Source organism: Xenopus laevis, chromosome 1L (assembly GCF_017654675.1).
Source record: "Xenopus laevis strain J_2021 chromosome 1L, Xenopus_laevis_v10.1, whole genome shotgun sequence".
NCBI lineage: Eukaryota > Metazoa > Chordata > Amphibia > Anura > Pipidae > Xenopus > Xenopus laevis.
Window position 1 is genome coordinate 27862503 of NC_054371.1, and position 23511 is coordinate 27886013.

Here is a 23511-nt window from a genome sequence, read left to right on the forward strand (position 1 = left end):
ACCCCCCAAACAATGTAGGTCTCTATAAAAAGATATTGCATAAAACAGCTCATGTGTAAAACCCTGCTTCTTGTAAATAAACCATTTTCATAATAATATACTTTTTTAATAGTATGTGCCATTGGGTAATCATAAATAGAAAATTGCCATTTTAAAAAATAAGGGCCGCCCCCTGGGATCATATGATTCACTGTACTCACAAACAAACCAACAAACCATACGTTAGGTCACATGAGCCAATTAACAGACAGAATTCTGTCTTTTGCTTCCTCACTTCTTCCTGTTACAGTTAGAGCTGCAGTATTTCTGGTCAGGTGATCTCTGAGGCAGCACACAGACCATCATGAAATGGTGGCTCAAGGCAAGAGATGTAAAAGGGCAATATTTACTTGATTATATATTCCAATTTGGTAAGATTTTTTTAATATGCCGCTTAATATGATATAAACTATCTGTTGCTTAAATATTCATTTCGGGGATACAGTTTTCCTTTAAGTTCTTCAACATTTGCAAACCTACAACCTAGATGAGCCTCAAACAAGGTGTTTTATTCCCAGGCCCCTCCGGCACTAACACCACTCGTATCAAGTGCAGCTTAAAGGGACCCCAGGGATACACACAGCAAAACTAAACAGCAGTGCTGCAACTCTCCACACTGGATGTGTCTACACTAATTTCTATTTATATCAATAAAAATGCCAACCACTGGTGTAAATTGAATTAGTGATAACATTTCAGTCATATGCCGTAAACTTTCAGATGTAAGCGGCAGCTTCTCCAGCCCTGACGATCAACTGATCGAATAGAGAGTTCTTTTAGTCCCACTGTCTCAAAGTTGAGAATATGCCTATTAAAAACCTATTTCCGTTTGAGGTGGTAATGAATACCTAGATAGTTCATGAGGAGGCACTGGTGTAACATTACAGACAATACAGTTAAACTGAATCATAAATGGAAATTGCCCACAAGAAGATAACTTAATGTGCCGAGCGGATAGCTAGAATGTAATGAAGCACACGGGAGTATTAAAACTGCTCCTTTATTGGAGAGCGGGGCATCATTCTGCAACATGCAGGCTGTGCCAAGCAATACAGTACAGTTTCTCTAACTCACTGTTCTAAACAGCACTTTCTTCTTTCTTTGTTTTCAAGTTTCATTCCATGTTACAGTGGAGACGTTAATCTCATCAGATCTCATAATACATACCTGGCTCTGTTGTTAGGAGAAAATATTTTCATTTTGGCAAATGCTTAAAGGGATCCTGTCATTGGAAAACATGGTTTTTTTTCAAAACGCATCAGTTAATAGTGCTGCTCCAGCAGAATGTTGTACTGAAATCCATTTCTCAAAAGAGCAAACAGATTTTTTTACATTCAATTTTGAAATCTGACATGGGGCTAGACATTTTGTCAATTTCCCAGCTGCCCCTGGTCATGTGACTTGTGCCTACACTTTAGGAGAGAAATGCTTTTTGGCAGGCTGCTGTTTTTCCTTCTCAATGTAACTGAATGTGTCTCAGTGGGACATGGGTTTTTACTATTGAGTGTTGTTCTTAGATCTACCAGGCAGCTGTTATCTTGTGTTAGGGAGCTGTTATCTGGTTACCTTCCCATTGTTCTTTTGTTTGGCTGCTGGGGGGGAGGGAGGTGGGTGATATCACTCTAACTTGCAGTACAGCAGTAAAAAGTGATTGAAGTGTATCAGAGCACAAGTCACATGACTTGGGGCAGTTGGGAAATTGACAATATGTCTAGCCCCATGCCAGATTTCAAAATTGAATATAAAAAAATCTGTTTGCTCTTTTGAGAAATGGATTTCAGCGCAGAATTCTGCTTGAGCAGCACTATTAACTGATTCATTTTGAAAAAAATGTTTTTTCCCATGACAGTATCCCTTTAAGTCTGGGAGTCGCTTTCCCAAAGTATTACTTTTTTAGTTCAGTATGTTACAGTTTGTTGTTGATATAATAATCTCTCTTTATTTACCAGTAGGTCCTTCCAGCAGACACAAGGGAATCCATTCCGATTAGAAGAAAGGCGGTTCCATCTAAATATTCGAAGACTTTAATTGTTACAGTGAGAGCTGTGAAGTTGTCGAATACTCTCCCTGAATCAGTGGTACTGGTCAATATATTTGTTTCAAGAATTGGTGGGATGTCTTTTTAGCAAGCGATGTAATAACTCTACTATTTGATCTAGGAACTGGTCTGATCTTGGAGTCAGGAAGGAATTGTCTCCCACTTAAGCACATTAAAGAAGGGTTTTTTGCCTTCCTCTGGATCAACTAGCAGTTAGGAAGGTTATATGTTGAACTTGATGGACGTGTGTCTTTTTTCAACCTAACTTAATATGATATGATATTGGGTACAGAGCAAGGGAGGTAATCATCTCATCCGATCTCTACATCTGTTGTTTGTTCACTGTGGAACAGACTGTGTTCGTTTTGGCACATGTTTGGTTCTAGAAGCATTTTTTTCTAAACTGTACAAGTTTTTTGTGTCTTCTCAAGTTCAATTTGACTCTGTCCGTTGTTCGATATAGGGGAGACCTTAATCTCACCATCTCTCTCTTCTGCCGGAAACATCTCCTTTCCTGTCGTTGCGGAAGGTATTCTGTTCATTTTGGAAAATGCTTGATTGATTTCAGCGAAAGTCTTGTTTTTCGTTTCAGGTAAAATAAAATAGAGGTAGAGGGCTCCGGCCAAACAAATAGCAGCGAAGATGAGAAAGCAGTAGTTGCCCAAACCTTCCTGCATGAAAACACACACAGCACAAAATGAATGAGGGAACTTATAACAATATGGAAATCACTAAAACGGATTATGTTTATGAAAAATAGCAAACATAATAAAGGACTTATGGTTTTATACACAAATAGTGAATGTGTGGTGTGACTTTTCATAGAAAACAAGTTGCAGATCCAAACTCATATGAAACATTCAACTTTATCCATAAAAAATAAAGAAATACGACTCCCAGAAGCTTTACTGCTGCCTGACACATCCTGGCCTAAATAAGGGGCTTGCACAGGTGACATCATATACAAAACAGGACAACTTTATAAAAACATAAAAATGTTCAATGTTTAGATGCTCCTTCTGACTTCTACTTTGTAAGCTATTCAAACTAGACATGTACTATCATATTTAGTATTTAATCAATAGCAAACTATCTAGAAGGCTTTGGGGTTAAAGGTATCCCCTTTGTTTTTCTTTTTTTACCAAGCTTTGTACCAATATATTACTTATAGTAGGGTTTTTTCTACAAAACATCTTAAGGGTCACTCAATGAGTACCTGAATTAATTAATGTGTGCCATAGTCTTCCTTGGGCATGGCTATAGTCCTCCTAGTGCGTTTGATTTTACATTGATAGGATGTAAAGAGGTGAAATATAAACTTCAAGTGTAAGTAGTCAATGTAAGAACAAGTAGCTCCATCCTCTAAGGTTGACCCTTCCCCTAGTCCCAGCTTCAGGAAGCTTATATAGGGAAGTGAGGAAGCCATGAACCTTCTCTTTGGCTTAAAGGAGAATTCAACCCTATTGTTAAAAAAACCCTACCCTACATAGACCCCCCTCCCTCCAGCCTAAGTGTTACCCCGGGCAAATGCCCCTAATGTTTTACTTACCCCTCTGTGCAGATTCAGGCATCGGACTTCACGGGCGCCATCTTCAGCCGCTTTGGAAAACTTCTTTCGTGAGTTTTGGCAAAAGCGCAGTTGTTGTGAAACAGAAAATTCCTCCAACTGCGCATGCACCGGCACGCCGGTCTCATTCCGAAGATTTCCGAAGAGAAGAAGATGGTGCCCGTGAAGTCCAATGCCTGAATCTGCACCGAGGGGTGAGTAAAACGTTAGGGGCATTTGCCTGGGGTAACACTTAGGCTGGGGGGTAGGGTTTTTTTAACATTAGGGTTGATTTCTCCTTTAAGAACATCTAAAGGCAGGACAGACCTATGAAGCCAGTGTAGGTGGGTAGACTGCACCTTGCCTGTTACATTAAGACTAGTGCCAGACAATGCAGATTTTAGTCTTTGGTGAATATCAGGCCGAGAATCCACTCCTTTTCTGCTGCTCATGTGCTTGCATGGAGTTTGTCACTGGAACGTGAGACTTTGTATTTCACGCCGAAATCTGTTGCATCTGCCTGCACCCGAGCTGAGGCAATGTTTTCAGGTGGAAGCAGACTCGCAACTAAAGGCTTGCCTTGGTTCATCTTATTTTCTTTTCACAACTCCTATCTGAAGATCTATCTTGTGGCAGGAGCTTACCAGCCAAGAGTGGCCCCATTACAGGGGCCACACTCTGCCTGATGGATGCAACATGGTTACAGAATATCTACACTTCCAACTGATGGCCTGTAAATATTTGAGGGAAAATAATTCAGGTCAAAGAACCTCCAGAATAGATAAGATTCAATTTTATGAAAGCTGAGCATATATTAATAAGAAAAAAGTTTCTTATCACAAGGGCATAGAAATAAAAAAGAAAGGGCTAATTTGGAGCTGATTGTATCATTTAAGGCATGAATTAATGTGTAATGAACAAAGGAGAAAATGTTCTTATTTAGGCAAAGTTACTGAACTTGCATCAGCAGTTACAGAATTCATTAGCACACTATATCAGGGCAGTAATTAATGTGACAGTGCCTTGCGGAATCTCCCAAATGTTTCACTATGAAACAAATATCAAATAATTTGTACTTTTATGTAGGGTCATTAAGGGTTACCAGATTACTGAAGTACATAAAGCTTATTGCCAAGGGCTTCAAATGTTCCCTCTAAACTGTGTCTCGCAATGACAAACAATAGCAGTGCTCACAGTCTAAACGTTGCAATAATTCTATCAGTGAGTCATTCACCTCCCACTAGCTGCAGTTTTAAATCTTTTGGAAACTCTTTACTTTTGGAATAAAACCTAAGTTAAATACAAATAATTAACATGGAGGATCCCAGACTTTTGACTAAAGCTGACCATGCACTGGAAGTTCTGTTTGTATCCAGTTTGGCCAAGTACCACAATGGGTGGAAGGGTTTCACCATTTCGTCAAACTCATTCAATTATTGGCCTGACATAAAATTTGTAGCAATTTTTTGGCCCACCTGCTAGAATGGACAGGAGTGACAGACAACACAACATAACAGAATGAGTTTACTAACACTGGAGATAAATATCACCAATGATGTTGCCCATAGCAACTAATCAGATCTTTCTGCTGCTTTGTAACTTGTAAGTTACTGTTGAAATCTAATTGCTGATTGGTTGCTGGGGTTTGTTACTACACAAATTCACTAAGATGCAGATTTTACTGACTGTTACCTCTTGCGCCAGACTTGCCTTCACCACCTCAGACCAGGCGAAGTGCAATAGAGTAGATAGGAGTTCCTCAATAAAAATTTGAAAATTTTTCTAAGTCCCAAAAAACGCTGGTGACTTTTCAGTTTTTCAGGGTGATAGGCTGCAAAAGATTGTAAAATTTTTTTGGGTACCCGGCTTCCCCCCTACATTTCCTAACATATGTCAAATAAACTATACACTGGGCTCATGTGTAGGGCAATATAACAACTTTATTTTATTTTATTAAAGGGATACTGTCATGGGAAAAAAAAAAATTTTCAAATTGAATCAGTTAATAATAGTGCTGCTCCAGCAGAATTCTGCACTGAAATCCATTTCTCAAAAGAGCAAACAGATTTTTTTATATTCAATTTTGAAATCTGACATAGGGCTAGACATTTTGTCAATTTCCCAGCTGCCCCATGTCATGTGACTTGTGCTCTGATAAACTTCAATCACTCTTTACTGCTGTACTGCAAGTTGGAGTGATATCACCCCCTCCCTTTCCCCCCCAGCAGCCAAACAAAAGAACAATGGGAAGGTAACCAGATAACAGCTCCCTAACACAAGATAACAGCTGCCTGGCAGATCTAAGAACAACACTCAATAGTAAAAACCCATGTCTCACTGAGACACATTCAGTTACATTGAGAAGGAAAAACAGCAGCCTGCCAGAAAGCATTTCTCTCCTGAAGTGCAGGCACAAGTCACATGACATGGGGCAGCTGGGAAATTGACAATATGTCTAGCCCCATGTCAGATTTCAGAACTGAATATAAAAAAATCAGTTTGCTCTTTTGAGAAATTGATTTCAGTGCAGAATTCTGCTGGAGCAGCACTATTAACTGATGCGTTTTGAAAAAAATATGTTTTCCCATGACAGTATCTCTTTAAGGTTCCCTGGGTTTGTGTAGTGTAATGTATTTGCTGCAACATATACGTCCATTCAACTTTAACTTCACGCCATATGCAAATTAGCCAACGCTAGCGCAACTTCACTTTGCTTGGCGACATAACGCTAGCGAAACTACGCCATCGTTCGGCGCCCTGGACGCAACTTTACATTTTAGTGAATTAGCATTGTCCTGACGAATTTTCTCCTGGCGGAGTGTGGCAATGTGAGCGAAGCCGTCGCTGTTGCAATTTCGGAGGTAAGTAAATTTGCTCCTTAGAGTAGCTAGGACTGCAGGCCAACATTGTCCTTACCGTCATACAGGGCCCCACTGCAGACATCGCACGTAGCCTCTCCTTAAAGGGGTACTATCACCAAAATGAAAATTTAATTCAATTTATAAGCGTCATCATACAGAAAATTTCTTAATACAATCAATTAAATATTCTGTACTGTTTCTGAAATAATCAAGTTTATCTTCACTATTCCTCTCTCTTCATGCAGCTGCTGGGTATCAGTTAGATCCAATATATCTTATAGGGGGGCTCCTTTTGCCTAGAAGATGTATTCGAGTTTAGTCTATTAAAATCACCAGACATCATGTCTCTCTATATGCAGAATTTGTGCAAAAGGCAGATATTTTGTTAGATTTTGTATGCACTGGAATCAGTTATATGAGTGGGCTCTAATATATCTGCTAGGAAAGGAAGCCCCCCCCTATAAGATATATTGGATCTAACTGTCAATGACTATCTGACACCCAACTGCTGCATGAAGACAGAATGAAGAGAAACAGATGCTGAGAGAGGGATAGTGAAGAGAAACTTGATTATTTCAGAAACTATGCAGACTTTTTAATTGATTGTATTTAGAAAGTTTCTTATTTCAGTATGCAGAAGTTTATATTTCATTTTCGCGACAGTTCCCATTCAATGTGCATGCCTGCCAAACACAGGCAGTTCTGCATTCAAAGGCCTTCCATGTTTTAAATGACCCCTATATTTGTTTTGTTGTAATATGAAGCTACCAGTATCCAGATCTGAGCATAATGAGAGATGGCATGTTCTGATCAGACAAGTTAGAAATAATTAAGGCATAGGCTGTCCACTGCACACGTGTTGTAATAGAACATTCATTCCAGCTGTGGCAGTCTCCATCTGCCATAATAAAAGGCGTGTGATAACAAAACGGGGGTGATTTTTATCTCTTCTACGGTCTAAGCATCCTAATGAATTGATAAATTGGTTTAAATATAATTACAAATAATTTCTTAAACTGGAAAGCTTCAGTATGTTCATTTATTTCTGCAGACTGGAGCAGCAGTGTCTATTCAATGTCAGGGCACACGTTAGTCTAAAATTGCCAGAAACATAACTAGGTGATTTGTTGGGTAAAAGTCTTACATTTCAGAAACATGTCAGGTAGGTGATTTGCACATGAAAATTACATTCGAAATCTCACATATTTTGCATATTGAGAAAATAAGGTGAAATATTACTTGATGGGAATTTACTTAAAGGGCATGTAAAGTCTAAAATAGAATAAGGCTAGAAATGCTGGATTTTGTATACTAATTATAAACATGAACTTACTGCACCACAAGCCTAATCAAACAAATAATTTATGCTTTCAAAGTTGGCTACAGGGGGTCACCATCTTGTAACTTTGTTAAACATCTTTGCAAGACTAAGACTGTGCACATGCTCAGTGTGGTCTGGGCTGCTTAGGGATCATCCCCCTGCTGTTCCTAAGTATGATTATTTCCCTGCTCAGCAGTTAGGGACCATCTGACAATTCCTATCCACAGCAGTAAATGAAGGGAGAATTTCACTGCATACAGTCAGGTTTCTTATAAAAACTGTACACATTTTTTGATTAAAGTATATTGGAGATAGGTTTCTGTTTCATTAAAGAAAGTAAAAATGGGATTTTATTTTTTTGCCTTTACATGCCCATTAACTGTTTGGGATCATCAGGCACTTACACATTTCTGTGAAATCCTGAGCAAAAAGTTTGTTTAAACAAAAAAGCTGTCATGGAAAGAAACATAAATAGGCCACAAAATAAATCCTGATAAGTCCTGCTTCATCATCCCACAGAGAAACCAAACAGCAGAAAGAAATCAATAGGCTGAGCTCATATACTACCTGGGATGTGCATGTTGGTTTTGCTGTAAAAACCTTCATACCTTTTAAGTCTATTAGAAATTCATGTAAACATTAAATAAACCCAATAGGCTGATTTTCCTTCCAATAATGATTAACCATATCTTAGTTTGGATCAAGTATAAGGTAGTGTTATATTATTACAGAGAAAAGGGGAATTATTTTCAAAAATTTGGATTATTTGATTATGATGGAGTCTATGGGAGACGGGCTTTCCGTAATTCGGAGCTTTCTGGATGATGGGTTTCCAGATAACGGATGCAATACCTGTATTATTTACCAGTTCTATCCATTGTCTGGACTGGAGAGATTCAGAGAGGAAAACGCTAAACCCCAAGGAGTAAGGTGGTATGCATTTAACATATCAGTGTTTGTGGGTTATTTACTAAATGCTGAATGCAAAAATCACAAAATATTTGTGATTTTTTTTTATAAAATTGGACTTCTAAAAAATCATGAATTTTTCGGAATTTATTAAACCCTGAGGATGGGGCATCTCAGACCTGTCGAGGTTGCATATATGGGAGAAGTCCCAATGATTTTTTGATGTGAGCTATGTTTCGTGCAATACCCCGAAGTTTTAGGGCAAAAAATCTGAGTTTTCGGATGAAAAATCCAAAAAAATTGTGAAAATCGGATAAAAAAATCCAAAAATTTTTTGAAAATCTGATTTTTTACCGCAAAGCAAATTTTCTGGAAAATGTAATAATAAATAAGCGTAAAAACCCGGGCGGATTTGATCGGAGTTTGTAGGAAAAAATATTAAGAAAAATTTGGACTTTGATATATAAGCCCCATAGTCAAGGGAACACTTGGCATCCCATGGAATATCAACTTTGTTGCAGATGACTTGCAAAAAGACCGAACTACCTTGGCTACCGTATTAAGAAAGACTTCAAGACCTTAACCTGTAAAGGTTGGAAGAGGGAATGTAGAGTTGTGATCTGATGCAGAATTCTGGACAAAAACAACAAATGACTGAAACCAATGGACACAACAGATGAACTCTGTGATTGATGAACACACGGCCTTCCTGCAGATGAGGTCTTGAACCCAAAATGTAACGGACAGACTAGATGAACACGCTTTTCTTTTCAGCTGTTAAATTCTGTCTTTTATAAATATCAGTGGCAAACCACATACACCTGTTTCACTGTGCCTTGCAAGTTAATATTATATAGAAGCTACTAGGGAATACAGAGGCTACAGCAATCAGTTCAGAATCTTAGAAAGGCTCTTATTTCAGTTATTAGTCATTGGAAAGTATAAAGAAGGGCAATCACTCCAAAGAGAACGAACGCTGAACTATTGTTTCAGGAGGTACAGGCCTCTCTCTCATGTAATTGCCAAGAAAATGCTGAAGGCATTTTATCAAAAGTAGGAGGTCAAGAAGGTCATTTACAGCTAAATCAAAATTACAGTCCATTGTGGGATCTTGTCAAAGAAAACACGGCAAGATGAAGATTTATATGGAGGGCTGAAGTCATCTAATTGAAGGGGATTGAGATTTTTCTTCAGTATTGATACTCTGGAAACTTGCAGTGATGAAATGTGTTTTATTTGGAATGTGAACATGATTCTAGTGTTCACAATATCCATTATCTGTGCTTCCCAAGTAAACTACTGAGAACTGATCCTTAGATATCTTACAGCACATCTCTCTGGCACTAATGGAAATAAAACAGGGCTGCTCTCAAAAGTTAAGCCAAAAAGTTTCCTGCAGAAAACAATAACTATATAAAACAATGTTTTTCCAGTTAATTCTTACAAATGCATGAAGGACTTTACCATGGATTAGCCTTTGCCTGGAAGAACTGGAATCTCAAGTTGCGAGGTCAAAAACAATGTAGCCAGGTCAAAAACAATGTTTTCCCAATTGTCCGTAATAACAGACAGCATTGACATATTGCAGAGAAATGTATTAGTTGTAGCGTTTGTGGAAAGGCTGATTCAAAGTCATTTGTAAAAGCCACTATATCATAAGGTTTGCACACTTTAACAGGGTGGTTCTCCTTTAAGTTAACTTTTAGGGCAGAGACACGGGCTCAGATTCGGGGAGATTAGTCGCCCGGCGACTATTCTCCCATAACTGTCTCCCACCGACTAGAATCTAAATTGCCGGTGGGATGGCACTCAGAGCGCTTCGTTTTCCGAAGTTGCCTCACAAGGAAACTTCGGAAAACGAAGCATTTCGAGTGCCATCCATCCGGCGATTTACATTATAGCCAGCGGGAAGGCAGTTAGGGGAGATTAGTCTAGAAAAAGATGAGAATTGTCGCTGGGCGACTCGTCTCCCCGAATCTGACCTTGTGTCTCTGCCCTTAGTATGTTATAGAATGGACAATTCTGAGAAACTTTTTAATTGGTTCTCATTATTTCTTTCTTTGATTTATTTGCCTTCTTCTGACTCTTTCTAGTTTTTAAATGGGGACCCCTTTTAAAAAGCAAATGCTCGGTAAGGCTTCACATTTTGTTGTTATTGCTACTTTTTATAACTTATCTTTCTCTCCAGGACTCTCCTAGTCATATTTCAGTTTCTTATTCAAATCAATGCATGGTTGCTAGGGTAATTTAGACCCTACCAACCAGACGGCTGATGCTGCAAACTGGAGAGCTGCTGAATAAAATAACTCGAAAACTACAATAATAGAAATGAAAACCCATTACAAATTATGTCAGAATATCCCTCTCTACATCATACTAAATGTTAACTAAAAGGTGAACAACCCCTTAAAAGGAAATCTAAAATGAGGTCCCACAAACCCATGCTTTGTCCTTGTCACTCCACCTAATCTCAAGGATTTTTGCTTGGGAAGAGATGTGTTTTAACACTGTGCAAGGGGTTTCATAACTGGAAGATCATGCCTTTTGCTAAATCAACGTAAAACTTGGGATTGGATGAGTAATAAATAGAGCAATATGGACTTGCTTTTAGACTGAGTGGTCATAACTTTGATCCCACATGGTCCATAATATATGCAGTGGGGTATTGTAAACTGACTGCTAGAGACCTATAGAACATTTTATTTTTAACCATCTAAGGGACCAAGAACAATGTACTAGTAAGAAGTAAAAGTCAGTTGCCTGGGGGTGTTAGGAAGGAGTCAGTAAGGAAACTGCATTCAATGGAGTTGATAGTATGACAGTAATTTAGCAAAGCCACCGGTGCCCAAGATCGAACAGGTTGTTTGATTCAAGGAAGACCCATCCCCACGTTACTTCTCTCACTGCACATTTGCTCTATAAACTTACTGGATATATTTACTAACTCCTGCTGTTTTTGGGAAATCAGCCAAACAATCTGCCTTGCTGTTCAGGGAACTTTAGCTGTTTTTACAAAATTCTTAAGTAGCTTAATTCGGCTGCACACGACTGTCTAATAACACTTATGAGAATGAATGGATTTGTTTCCTGTAATATATACTGAGTAATTCTTTTTCAAGAGAATTAACACCCCGGCATTTCTGTATGAAACAAGAAAAGTGGAGCCATCAATCTGCTCATGCAATAGGGACAGATTTGCCGAACAAATCCCTACAACCGCAGACATCACCCAGCTCTCGCAATTCATAACACAAACACCTCCAACTGTGTGCATACCATTTCAAGGCTTATTTGCTAATTTACCTGAATTAATGGAAAGAGAAGCCCAACGGCAAAGTTGCTGATCCAGTTGACAGAACCAGCTATCATAAAAGCTGCTGGCCGCTGGGACTGTGGGAAAAACTCGCCCACCAGAACAAATGGAATGCCACCTTAAACAGAAGAAAATAGAGGTTTCAGGTAATGGGATACATTGGAAGCTTGCCTTCAGAACAAACAGCAATAGGTCATTATATGACAGTTTCTAAGGTTCTTTGAGATCTTTGTTTTATAAAATTGCACTTACAGTAGAGAAAATGAATTACGGTAGATTCAGTAAATGGGATGAAAAGGCCTGGGTAGTGGTAATAGGCAGTGTAAAACACATGATGATACTGCACTCATCAGGATTTGTGAAAAGCAGTTATTTATTAATAAAAAACAAGTGCAGATGAGTGTGGTACCATGCAAATTAAAGCCAACAGACGCATATCCAGTGCCCTAGCCTACTGCTTATACCATTTGACATCAACCACAAATTTGCATGTGCTTAGCAAGATGCAAGGCTAGCAGCACCTCCAGTGGTAGAAGCTGGTACAGAAACCTGCCTGGAGGTACCTCTATCAAGAACCTCTGGTAAAATTTCCCATTTATAGTGTTCATGTGCACAGTGTATATCAAAAACAAAAATAAATAATGAGTATATACCCTACGCGTTTCAACCTATGAAGGGTCTTCATCAGGGGAGAGAAATATATACAATATATAGTGAATAAAGTACCCCCTATTGTAAAATATAAGGATATTATAAGTTCCCGAGGAGTTTTATGACCATATAAAAACACGAGGCTGAAGGCAGAGTGTTTTTATACAGGTCATGGAACTCCGAGGTAACTTCTAATATCCTTATATTTTACAATAGGGGGTACTTTATTTATTATAATACACAAATTTCAGTGAGTCATGTGACAGAAGTGATATCAGAACTCACCGTTTATAACTGATGACATCAGAACTCACCGTTTATAAGGATATAATTTACAAGATATTCATAGCTTTTGTGTATTATATAAATATATCTAGTGAGAAATAACTTGAGAAAAAATGGCAACTGACTATTAAGCATTTGGACAAAAAAGTAGTTGCCAAGAAGTTGCCAATACAAAAAAGTCAACACAAGAAAAAAAAAACCTATTGACTTTAATGCATTTGGAGTCAAAAAAAATCATTGCCTATTGATTACATTGAGTTTTGCAAATTTTTGTCAGATTCGCTTATCACTAAATATAACTTCTTGTCCCTGATGAAGACCCTCTCTTATATTTATTTTTGGAGTGTGCTGTCCACATTAACTTACTATTGCTACTATTGGAGCCATTAAATGGGTTGACTCCAGTGTACCTGCACCTCTGGATGTTTGAATAATAAATCTGTTAAATCTCAAGCCAATCAAACCAGACTATGGACAATAAGAACCAGCCATTTCTCAAGCTAGTGCCTGACTATTATAATGATGCCAGTAGCAGCATTATACGCTCTAAAAGGATCACAGGATTTGTCTGTAAGGAAAGTAAAAGCTGTTATTTACTATAGTTACAGAAAGAATGACTTTAGTACACTGAGTGCTTTCAATCCTTACAGTAAGTACTTGGTTAGCAAATAAAGGTATCAACTTAAAACTATTATTTACATTACTCTAATCTATCAAGAGTCCAGTGTGTAGGTATTGAGTAGTGCCAAAGCAAAGTAAATACATAACTTTAACCTAACAATTAGTGATGATATAACAAAAGAAATGTTAACCAGGTTTTTTACTTTATCTATAGCTCTTGCCCATTACATATTAATAACATTATACTATATAAACAACTTTACACACTCAATATACGTATACAGTTTTATTTCTATCTTTTAAAACATACTATATTTTTACCCATTCCAGAACACCAAATCTCCAATTGCCAACCTCATTATGATTCTATATAGTATCCTGAGTAGGGATGTAGCGAACGTCGGAAAAAAAGTTCGCGAACATATTCGCGAACTTGCGCAAAAATGCGAGCGGTTCGCGAACGGTTCGCGAACCCCATAGACTTCAATGGGAAGGCGAACTTTAACATCTAAAAAAGACATTTCTGGCCAGAAAAATGATTTTAAAGTTGTTTAAAGGGTGCAACGACCTGGACAGTGGCATGCCAGAGGGGGATCAAGGGCAAAAATGTATCTGAAAAATCTGCCTGTGTGTGCTTGGAAGAGATAGTGTAGGGGGAGAGCTGTTAGTGATTTCAGGGACAGATGATAGTAAGTTTGCTGGCTAGTAATCTGCTTGATACTGCTCTGTATTGGAGGGACAGAAGTCTGCAGGTATTTGAGGGACATTTTAGCTTAGGTAGCTTTGCTGGCTAGTAATCTACTGTTCTCTTTAAACAACTGCCATACGTTGACCTTGTAGGCATTGTTTGCCCAGTTTTTTTGGACGCAGCCACTGAAGCACAGTTGCCAGAAAAAATATGCCATATAAATGCTGAAAATAGTAATTTTTCGCCATACGTTGACCTTGTAGACATTGTTTGCCCAGTTTTTTTGGTTGCAGCCACTGAAGCACAGTTGCCAGAAAAAATATGCCATATAAATGCTGAAAATAGTCATTTTTTGCCATACGTTGACCTTGTAGGCATTGTTTGCCCAGTTTTTTTGGTCGCAGCCACTGAAGCACAGTTGCCAGAAAAAATATGCCATATAAATGCTGAAAATAGTAATTTTTTGCCATATACGTTGAGTCAACGTATGGCAAAAAATGACTATTTTCAGCATTTATATGGCATATTTTTTCTGGCCTCTGTGCTTCAGTGGCTGCGGCCAAAAAAACTGGGCAAACAATGCCTACAAGGTCAACGTCGTTGACCTTGTAGGCATTGTTTGCCCAGTTTTTTTGGCCGCAGCCACTGAAGCACAGAGGCCAGAAAAAATATGCCATATAAATGCTGAAAATAGTCATTTTTTTGGTCGCAGCCACTGAAGCACAGTTGCCAGAAAAATTATGCCATATAAATGCTGAAAATATAAATTTTTTTGGTTGCAGCCACTGAAGCACAGAGGCCAGAAAAATTATGCCATATAAATGCTGAAAATATAAATTTTTTTGGTTGCAGCCACTGAAGCACAGAGGCCAGAAAAATTATGCCATATAAATGCTGAAAATATGCATTTTTTTGGTTGCAGCCACTGAAGCACAGAGGCCAGAAAAATTATGCCATATAAATGCTGAAAATATAAATTTTTTTGGTTGCAGCCACTGAAGCACAGAGGCCAGAAAAATTATGCCATATAAATGCTGAAAATATGCATTTTTTTGGTTGCAGCCACTGAAGCACAGAGGCCAGAAAAATTATGCCATATAAATGCTGAAAATATAAATTTTTTTGGTTGCAGCCACTGAAGCACAGAGGCCAGAAAAATTATGCCATATAAATGCTGAAAATATGCATTTTTTTGGTTGCAGCCACTGAAGCACAGAGGCCAGAAAAATTATGCCATATAAATGCAGAAAATATAAATTTTTTTGGTTGCAGCCACTGAAGCACAGAGGCCAGAAAAATTATGCCATATAAATGCTGAAAATATGCATTTTTTTGGTTGCAGCCACTGAAGCACAGAGGCCAGAAAAATTATGCCATATAAATGCTGAAAATATAAATTTTTTTGGTTGCAGCCACTGAAGCACAGAGGCCAGAAAAATTATGCCATATAAATGCTGAAAATATGCATTTTTTTGGTTGCAGCCACTGAAGCACAGAGGCCAGAAAAATTATGCCATATAAATGCTGAAAATATAAATTTTTTTGGTTGCAGCCACTGAAGCACAGAGGCCAGAAAAATTATGCCATATAAATGCTGAAAATATGCATTTTTTTGGTTGCAGCCACTGAAGCACAGAGGCCAGAAAAATTATGCCATATAAATGCAGAAAATATGCATTTTTTTGGACGCAGCCACTGAAGCACAGTTGCCAGAAAAAATATGCCATATAAATGCTGAAAATAGTCATTTTTTGCCATACGTTGACCTTGTAGACATTGTTTGCCCAGTTTTTTTGGTTGCAGCCACTGAAGCACAGAGGCCAGAAAAAATATGCCATATAAATGCTGAAAATAGTCATTTTTTGCCATACGTTGACCTTGTAGACATTGTTTGCCCAGTTTTTTTGGTTGCAGCCACTGAAGCACAGAGGCCAGAAAAAATTAAACCAGTAGGGTTTGCACCCTAGTTTGTAACGGTGGCGGAGGGAGGAGGACGCTAAACGACAGCTGTGTGTGGAGTCATGAGGCTTGAAGAGAAGGACAGCTGCATAGAAGTCAGAACAAGTCTTCCGGCGTGCAGTAACCCTCCGAGATCCACCCCTCATTCATTTTAATAAAGGTCAGGTAATCGACACTTTTGTGACCTAGGCGAGTTCTCTTCTCAGTTACAAACCCTCCTGCTGCACTGAAGGTCCTTTCTGAGAGCACACTTGAGGCTGGGCAAGACAAGAGGTTCATGGCAAATTGTGACAGCTCTGGCCACAGATCAAGCCTGCACACCCAGTAGTCCAGGGGTTCATCGCTCCTCAGAGTGTCGATATCTGCAGTTAATGCCAGGTAGTCCGCTACCTGCCGGTCGAGGCGTTCTTTGAGGGTGGATCCAGAAGGGTTGTGGCGCTGCCTTGGACAGAAAAACATTTGCATGTCTGACGTTACAGACTGGCCAAAGGGCTTTGTCCTTGCAGGTGTGCTCGTGGCAGGATTACTGGCACCTCTGCCCCTGGAATGTTGATGAGTTCCTGAAGTGACATCACCCTTAAAAGCATTGTACAACATGTTTTGCAGGCTGGTTTGTAAATGCCGCATCTTTTCGGACTTGTGGTATGTTGGTAACATTTCTGACACTTTATGCTTGTACCGAGGGTCTAGTAGCGTTGCGACCCAGTACAGGTCCTTCTCCTTAAGCCTCTTGATACGGGGGTCCTTCAACAGGCATGACAGCATGAAAGACCCCATTCTCACAAGGTTGGATGCAGAGCTATCCATCTCCGCTTCCTCATTATCAAGGACTGCATCATCCACGGTCTCCTCCCCCCAGCCACGTACAAGACCAGGGGTCCCCAAAAGGTCACCACTAGCCCCCTGGGAAGCCTGCTCCTGTTGGTCCTCCTCCTCCTCCTCCACAAAGCCACCTTCCTCCTCTGACTCCACTTCTGGCACCTCTCCCTGCGTTGCAGCAGGTGCCTGGGTTCGTTCTGGTGATTCCGACCAGAAATCGCGCGCTTCCAGCTCCTCGTCACGCTGGTCTACAGCCTCATCTGTCACTCGTCGCACGGCACGCTCCAGGAAGAAAGCGAAGGGTATTAGGTCGCTGATGGTGCCTTCGGTGCGACTGACCATATTTGTCACCTCTTCAAAAGGTCGCATGAGCCTGCAGGCATCGCGCATAAGCACCCAGTAACGGGGGAAAAAAATCCCCAGCTCTGCAGATCCAGTCCTACCACCCAGTTCAAAAAGGTACTCGTTGACGGCCCTTTGTTGTTGCAGCAGACGTTCCAACATAAGGAGCGTTGAATTCCAGCGAGTCTGGCTGTCAGAAATCAAACGCCTGATTGGCATGTTGTAGCGCTGCTGAATGTCAGCAAGGCGTGCCATGGCTGTGTAGGAACGTCTGAAATGGGCCGACACCTTTCTGGACTGGGTGAGAACGTCCTGGAATCCTGGGTACTTGGAGACAAAACGTTGGACTATTAAATTTAACACATGTGCCATGCAGGGCACATGTGTTAAATTGCCCAGTCTCAACGCTGCCAACAGATTGCTTCCATTGTCACACACCACTTTTCCGATCTGCAGTTGGTGTGGGGTCAGCCACCGATCGGCCTGTGACTGCAGAGATGACAGGAGTACAGATCCGGTATGGTTTTTGCTTTCCAGGCACGTCATCCCCAAGACAGCGTGACAACGGCGTACCTGGCACGTCGAATAGCCTAGGGGGAGCTGGGGGTGCACAGGTGTGGAGGAGGAGAAGGAGGACCCAGCAGCAGAGTAAGAAGAAGAAGAGGAAGAAGACGAGGTAGAGAGCGATGGAGGAGTAGAGGTGGTGGCAGAACCGCGTGCAATCCGTGGCGGTGACACCAACTCCACTGTTGTTGTTGAGCTACCCATTCCCTGCTTCCCAGCCATTACCAAGTTCACCCAGTGGGCAGTGTAGGTGACATACCTGCCCTGACCATGCTTGGAGGACCATGCGTCAGTAGTCATATGGACCTTTGGCCCAACACTAAGTGACAGAGATGCGGTAACTTGGCTCTGCACATGTTGGTACAGGTGTGGTATTCCCTTTTTAGAAAAAAAATTGCGGCTGGGTACCTTCCACTGCGGTGTCCCAATTGCTACAAATTTGCGGAAGGCCTCAGAGTCCACCAGCTGGTATGGTAAAAGCTGGCGGGCTAAGAGTGCAGACAAGCCAGCTGTCAGACGCCGGGCAAGGGGGTGACAGTCAGACATTGGCTTCTTACGCTCAAACATGGCCTTCACAGAAACTTGGCTGGTGGCAGATGACTGGGAATGGGAACAGGTGGTCAAGGTGGAAGGCGGAGTGGAGGGTGGTTCAGACGGGTCAAGGAGAGCAGAGGTAGAGCAGTAAGATGCTGGACCAGAAGGAGTGTGGCTTTTAGTTTGCCTGTTGCCTTTGAGGTGTTGCTCCCAAAGTGCTTTGTGCTTGCCGCTCATGTGCCTTCGCATAGAAGTTGTACCTATCTGGCTGTTGGGCTTACCAAGGCTCAGTTTCTGACTGCACTCATTGCAAATTACAATGCTTTTGTCAGAGGCACACACATTAAAAAAATCCCACACTGCTGACTTTTTGGAAGTGTGCGATCTGGCGGTAACAGTAGAAGTTGGCGGCATTGGCGGCAATGGCGGGTGCGTTGGCCGGCTGAACACAGGTGCCGATACATGTTGTTGCCCTACTGATCCCTGCGGGCTGTCCTCCCTGCTTCTTCTAAGTCTTATTCTCCTACTGCCTCTCTGACTCTCCGTCTCTCCATCTGAACTACCCTCCTCTTGCTCTCTTCTACTAGGCACCCACAAAACATCAATCTCCTCATCATCATTCTCCTCAGATGCATCAATTTCTTCTGACACATCACAGAAGGAAGCAGCAGCGGGGACCTCCTCCTCATCACTCATTATGTCCATCTCTATCGTGTTCTCTGCCAGAATTAAATCTGGTGTAACGTCCTCATCTCCTTCATCTTCTTCTGGCAATAATGGTTGCGCATTACTCAGTTCAAGAAACTCATGGAAAAATAACTCCTCTGACTCCAGTGAAGAAGGGGCACCGGTGGTGGAGGAAGTGTTACGTGGGGTGGCCATAGCAGTGGAGGATGAGGAGGATGTTGTGGTAAAGTTAGAAACGGTAGAGGATGGGGTGTGCTGTGTAAGCCAGTCAACTACCTCTTCAGCATTTTGGGAGTTCAGGGTCATTGGCTTTTTAAAACTGGGCAATTTGCTAGGGCCACAGGATTGCATAGCAGCACAGCCCCTAGCACGGCCTCTGCGTGGCGGCCTGCCTTTGCCTGGCATTATTTTTAAAAAAACAACAACAACAAAAACTCAGTTGGTTTTTCTGGAAACGATAATACACACAGCTAGATGGCAGTTTGAAGAAAACAGTGTGCAAATAATGCCTACAAGATCAACGTATACACTACTACAGCGGTGGATACGGATTACGTAAAATATATGAATGCTGCTTGAAAAAAAGTAACTCAAGTGGTTTTTCTAGAGACGATAATATTATCAATATTTAGACAAAATGTGAACAAGCTCACACAGCTAGATGGCGGTTTGAAGAAAACACTGTGCAAATAATGCCTACAAGGTCAACGTATACACTACTACAGCGGTGGATACGGATTACGTAAAATATATGAATGCTGCTTGAAAAAGTCACTCCGGTGTTTTTTCTGGAGACGGTAATATTATGGATATTTAGACAGAATGTGAACAAGGTCACACAGCTAGATGGCAGTTGGTTGAATAACACACTGGGCAAAAAATGCCTACAGGGCAAATAATGCCTAAAAGGTCAATTTATACACTAATACAGCGATGGATACGGATTACGTAAAATATATTATGGCTGCTTGAAAAAAGTCACTCCGGTGTTTTTTCTGGAGACGGTAATATTATGGATATTTAGACAGAATGTGAACAAGGTCACACAGCTAGATGGCAGTTGGTTGAATAACACACTGGGCAAAAAATGCCTACAGGGCAAATAATGCCTAAAAGGTCAATTTATACACTAATACAGCGATGGATACGGATTACGTAAAATATATTATGGCTGCTTGAAAAAAGTCACTCCGGTGTTTTTTCTGGAGACGGTAATATTATGGATATTTAGACAGAATGTGAACAAGGTCACACAGCTAGATGGCAGTTGGTTGAATAACACACTGGGCAAAAAATGCCTACAGGGCAAATAATGCCTAAAAGGTCAATTTATACACTAATACAGCGATGGATACGGATTACGTAAAATATATTATGGCTGCTTGAAAAAAGTCACTCCGGTGTTTTTTCTGGAGACGGTAATATTATGGATATTTAGACAGAATGTGAACAAGGTCACACAGCTAGATGGCAGTTGGTTGAATAACACACTGGGCAAAAAATGCCTACAGGGCAAATAATGCCTAAAAGGTCAATTTATACACTACTACAGCGATGGATACGGATTACGTAAAATATATTATGGCTGCTTGAAAAAAGTCACTCCGGTGTTTTTTCTGGAGACGGTAATATTATGGATATTTAGACAGAATGTGAACAAGGTCACACAGCTAGATGGCAGTTGGTTGAATAACACACTGGGCAAAAAATGCCTACAGGGCAAATAATGCCTAAAAGGTCAACTTATACACTACTACAGCGATGGATACGGATTACGTAAAATATATTATGGCTGCTTGAAAAAAGTCACTCCGGTGTTTTTTCTGGAGACGGTAATATTATGGATATTTAGACAGAATGTGAACAAGGTCACACAGCTAGATGGCAGTTGGTTGCATAACACACTGGGCAAAAAATGCCTACAGGGCAAATAATGCCTAAAAGGTCAACTTATACACTACTACAGCGATGGATACGGATTACGTAAAATATATTATGGCTGCTTGAAAAAAGTCACTCCGGTGTTTTTTCTGGAGACGGTAATATTATGGATATTTAGACAGAATGTGAACAAGGTCACACAGCTAGATGGCAGTTGGTTGAATAACACACTGGGCAAAAAATGCCTACAGGGCAAATAATGCCTAAAAGGTCAATTTATACACTACTACAGCGATGGATACGGATTACGTAAAATATATTATGGCTGCTTGAAAAAAGTCACTCCGGTGTTTTTTCTGGAGACGGTAATATTATGGATATTTAGACAGAATGTGAACAAGGTCACACAGCTAGATGGCAGTTGGTTGAATAACACACTGGGCAAAAAATGCCTACAGGGCAAATAATGCCTAAAAGGTCAACTTATACACTACTACAGCGATGGATACGGATTACGTAAAATATATTATGGCTGCTTGAAAAAAGTCACTCCGGTGTTTTTTCTGGAGACGGTAATATTATGGATATTTAGACAGAATGTGAACAAGGTCACACAGCTAGATGGCAGTTGGTTGCATAACACACTGGGCAAAAAATGCCTACAGGGCAAATAATGCCTAAAAGGTCAATTTATACACTACTACAGCGATGGATACGGATTACGTAAAATATATTATGGCTGCTTGAAAAAAGTCACTCCGGTGTTTTTTCTGGAGACGGTAATATTATGGATATTTAGACAGAATGTGAACAAGGTCACACAGCTAGATGGCAGTTGGTTGAATAACACACTGGGCAAAAAATGCCTACAGGGCAAATAATGCCTAAAAGGTCAACTTATACACTACTACAGCGGTAGTAAAATAAAAAAAAGTAAAATAAAAAAAAATGAATATTAAAAAAAAAAATTAAAGTTGGTGCTGCTGAACTACTAGGAGCAGCAGATTAGCACACCAGTCCCACTCCCCAACACTGCTAGACTAATAGCACTGGGCTCTTATAGTAGTAGTAGTAGTAGTAGTAAAACAACAAAAAAATAAATAAAAGCAGTCCTTACAAGGACTACTGTTATTGCAGCAGTCAGCAGATGAGATCAGAAGCAGGACAGCTGCCCACTGCAGCTACATACAGAGCACTGCAGTAGAAGGTAGATTACTAGCCAGCAAAGCTACCTAAGCTTAAATGTCCCTCAAACCCCTGCAGACTTCTGTCCCTCCAATAACAGAGCAGTATCAAAACGATTACTAGCCAGCAAACTTTCAACTGTCCCTGAAATCACTAACAGGCAGCAGCTCTCTCCCTACACTATCTCTTCAGCACACACAGGCAGAGTGAAAAAACGCTGCAGGGCTTCGGTTTTTATAGGGAAGGGGAGTGGTCCAGGGGAGAGCTTCCTGATTGGCTGCCATGTACCTGCTGGTCTGGGGTGAGAGGGCAAAAAAAAGCGCCAACAATGGCGAACCCAAAATGGCGAACGTCGCGCGACGTTCGCGAACTTCCGGCGAGCGCGAACACCCGATGTTCGCGCGAACAAGTTCGCCGGCGAACAGTTCGCGCCATCTCTAATCCTGAGATGAGTATCAAGAATTTCTGCTGTCACTCTAATCATAGCAATTATTAATTATACCACAGCTACATAATCCCTCCAATGACTTTGTTATAAAATAGAAGGCAATGACACTAGAGGTAGTACAGAGCCAAGAAATACAACCTGTGCCCAAACCCAATTATAATGTTTTTGTATCACTGAACCAGAGGAATATCATCTGCTTTCAACCGGATGAATTCCCCATGATGATGACTACAAGGAATCCCGTTTTACATTTGAGAAGGAGCTGAAATAATTTCTTTTAACTGTGTGGAAGAATCTCAGCAAGAAATGAGAAACCAAGCACACTTAAAATATTATTTTCTTTCTTCCAAAAAAAAATGATCAGTTATTAAGAAATTTTGCAAATAAATAGTAAACATCAAACCAAACAAATCTGGATAAAACTTCAATTACAAGACCCAATACTCTGGTCTTTTATAATCTTTATAATAATGATTGCATCTGATTGCGTCTACATTTACTGAGGCGATAATTACGTGTTTCCCATCTGCAACAGGCCAAACACCTGCTAACTGAAAAATCAGTCAATACCATGTGTTGCCCATCTCCTCTCATTCTTCCGTAACACACATGACCAATTAGATCCAATTTGCTGGGTGGTTTGCTCGACAATGAGCTCATCAGGAGATCACATGGCTGATGACATGTGATTTACTCTGGAATTCCGGGTGCACAAAAACTGAGTATTGAATGCCGGGAACCAACGTATCAGACCACACATCATAACATCTAAAAAGTTATATGAGATATTTCTCTTATACGATATATTTCTCTTCATCAA

The 23511-nt window shown here is 40.4% G+C and overlaps 1 protein-coding gene across 4 annotated transcripts in view; it reads right to left on the reverse strand.

Annotated features, from left to right (window-relative positions):
* Nucleotides 1-1827: 1827 nt before the first annotated feature.
* slc2a15a.L (solute carrier family 2 (facilitated glucose transporter), member 15a L homeolog) overlaps nucleotides 1828-23511 on the reverse strand; it is a 94899-nt gene continuing 73215 nt past the window's right edge. For all 4 annotated transcript variants that reach the window (XM_018228672.2, XM_018228675.2, XM_041587942.1 and 1 more), the window contains exons 12-13: nucleotides 12018-12145; nucleotides 1828-2748 (exon numbers count right to left, since the gene is read on the reverse strand). In XM_018228672.2, the coding sequence (XP_018084161.1) occupies nucleotides 2476-2748; nucleotides 12018-12145 (401 nt within the window). In that variant the 3' untranslated portion in view covers nucleotides 1828-2475. The remainder of the gene's footprint in view (nucleotides 2749-12017; nucleotides 12146-23511) is intronic.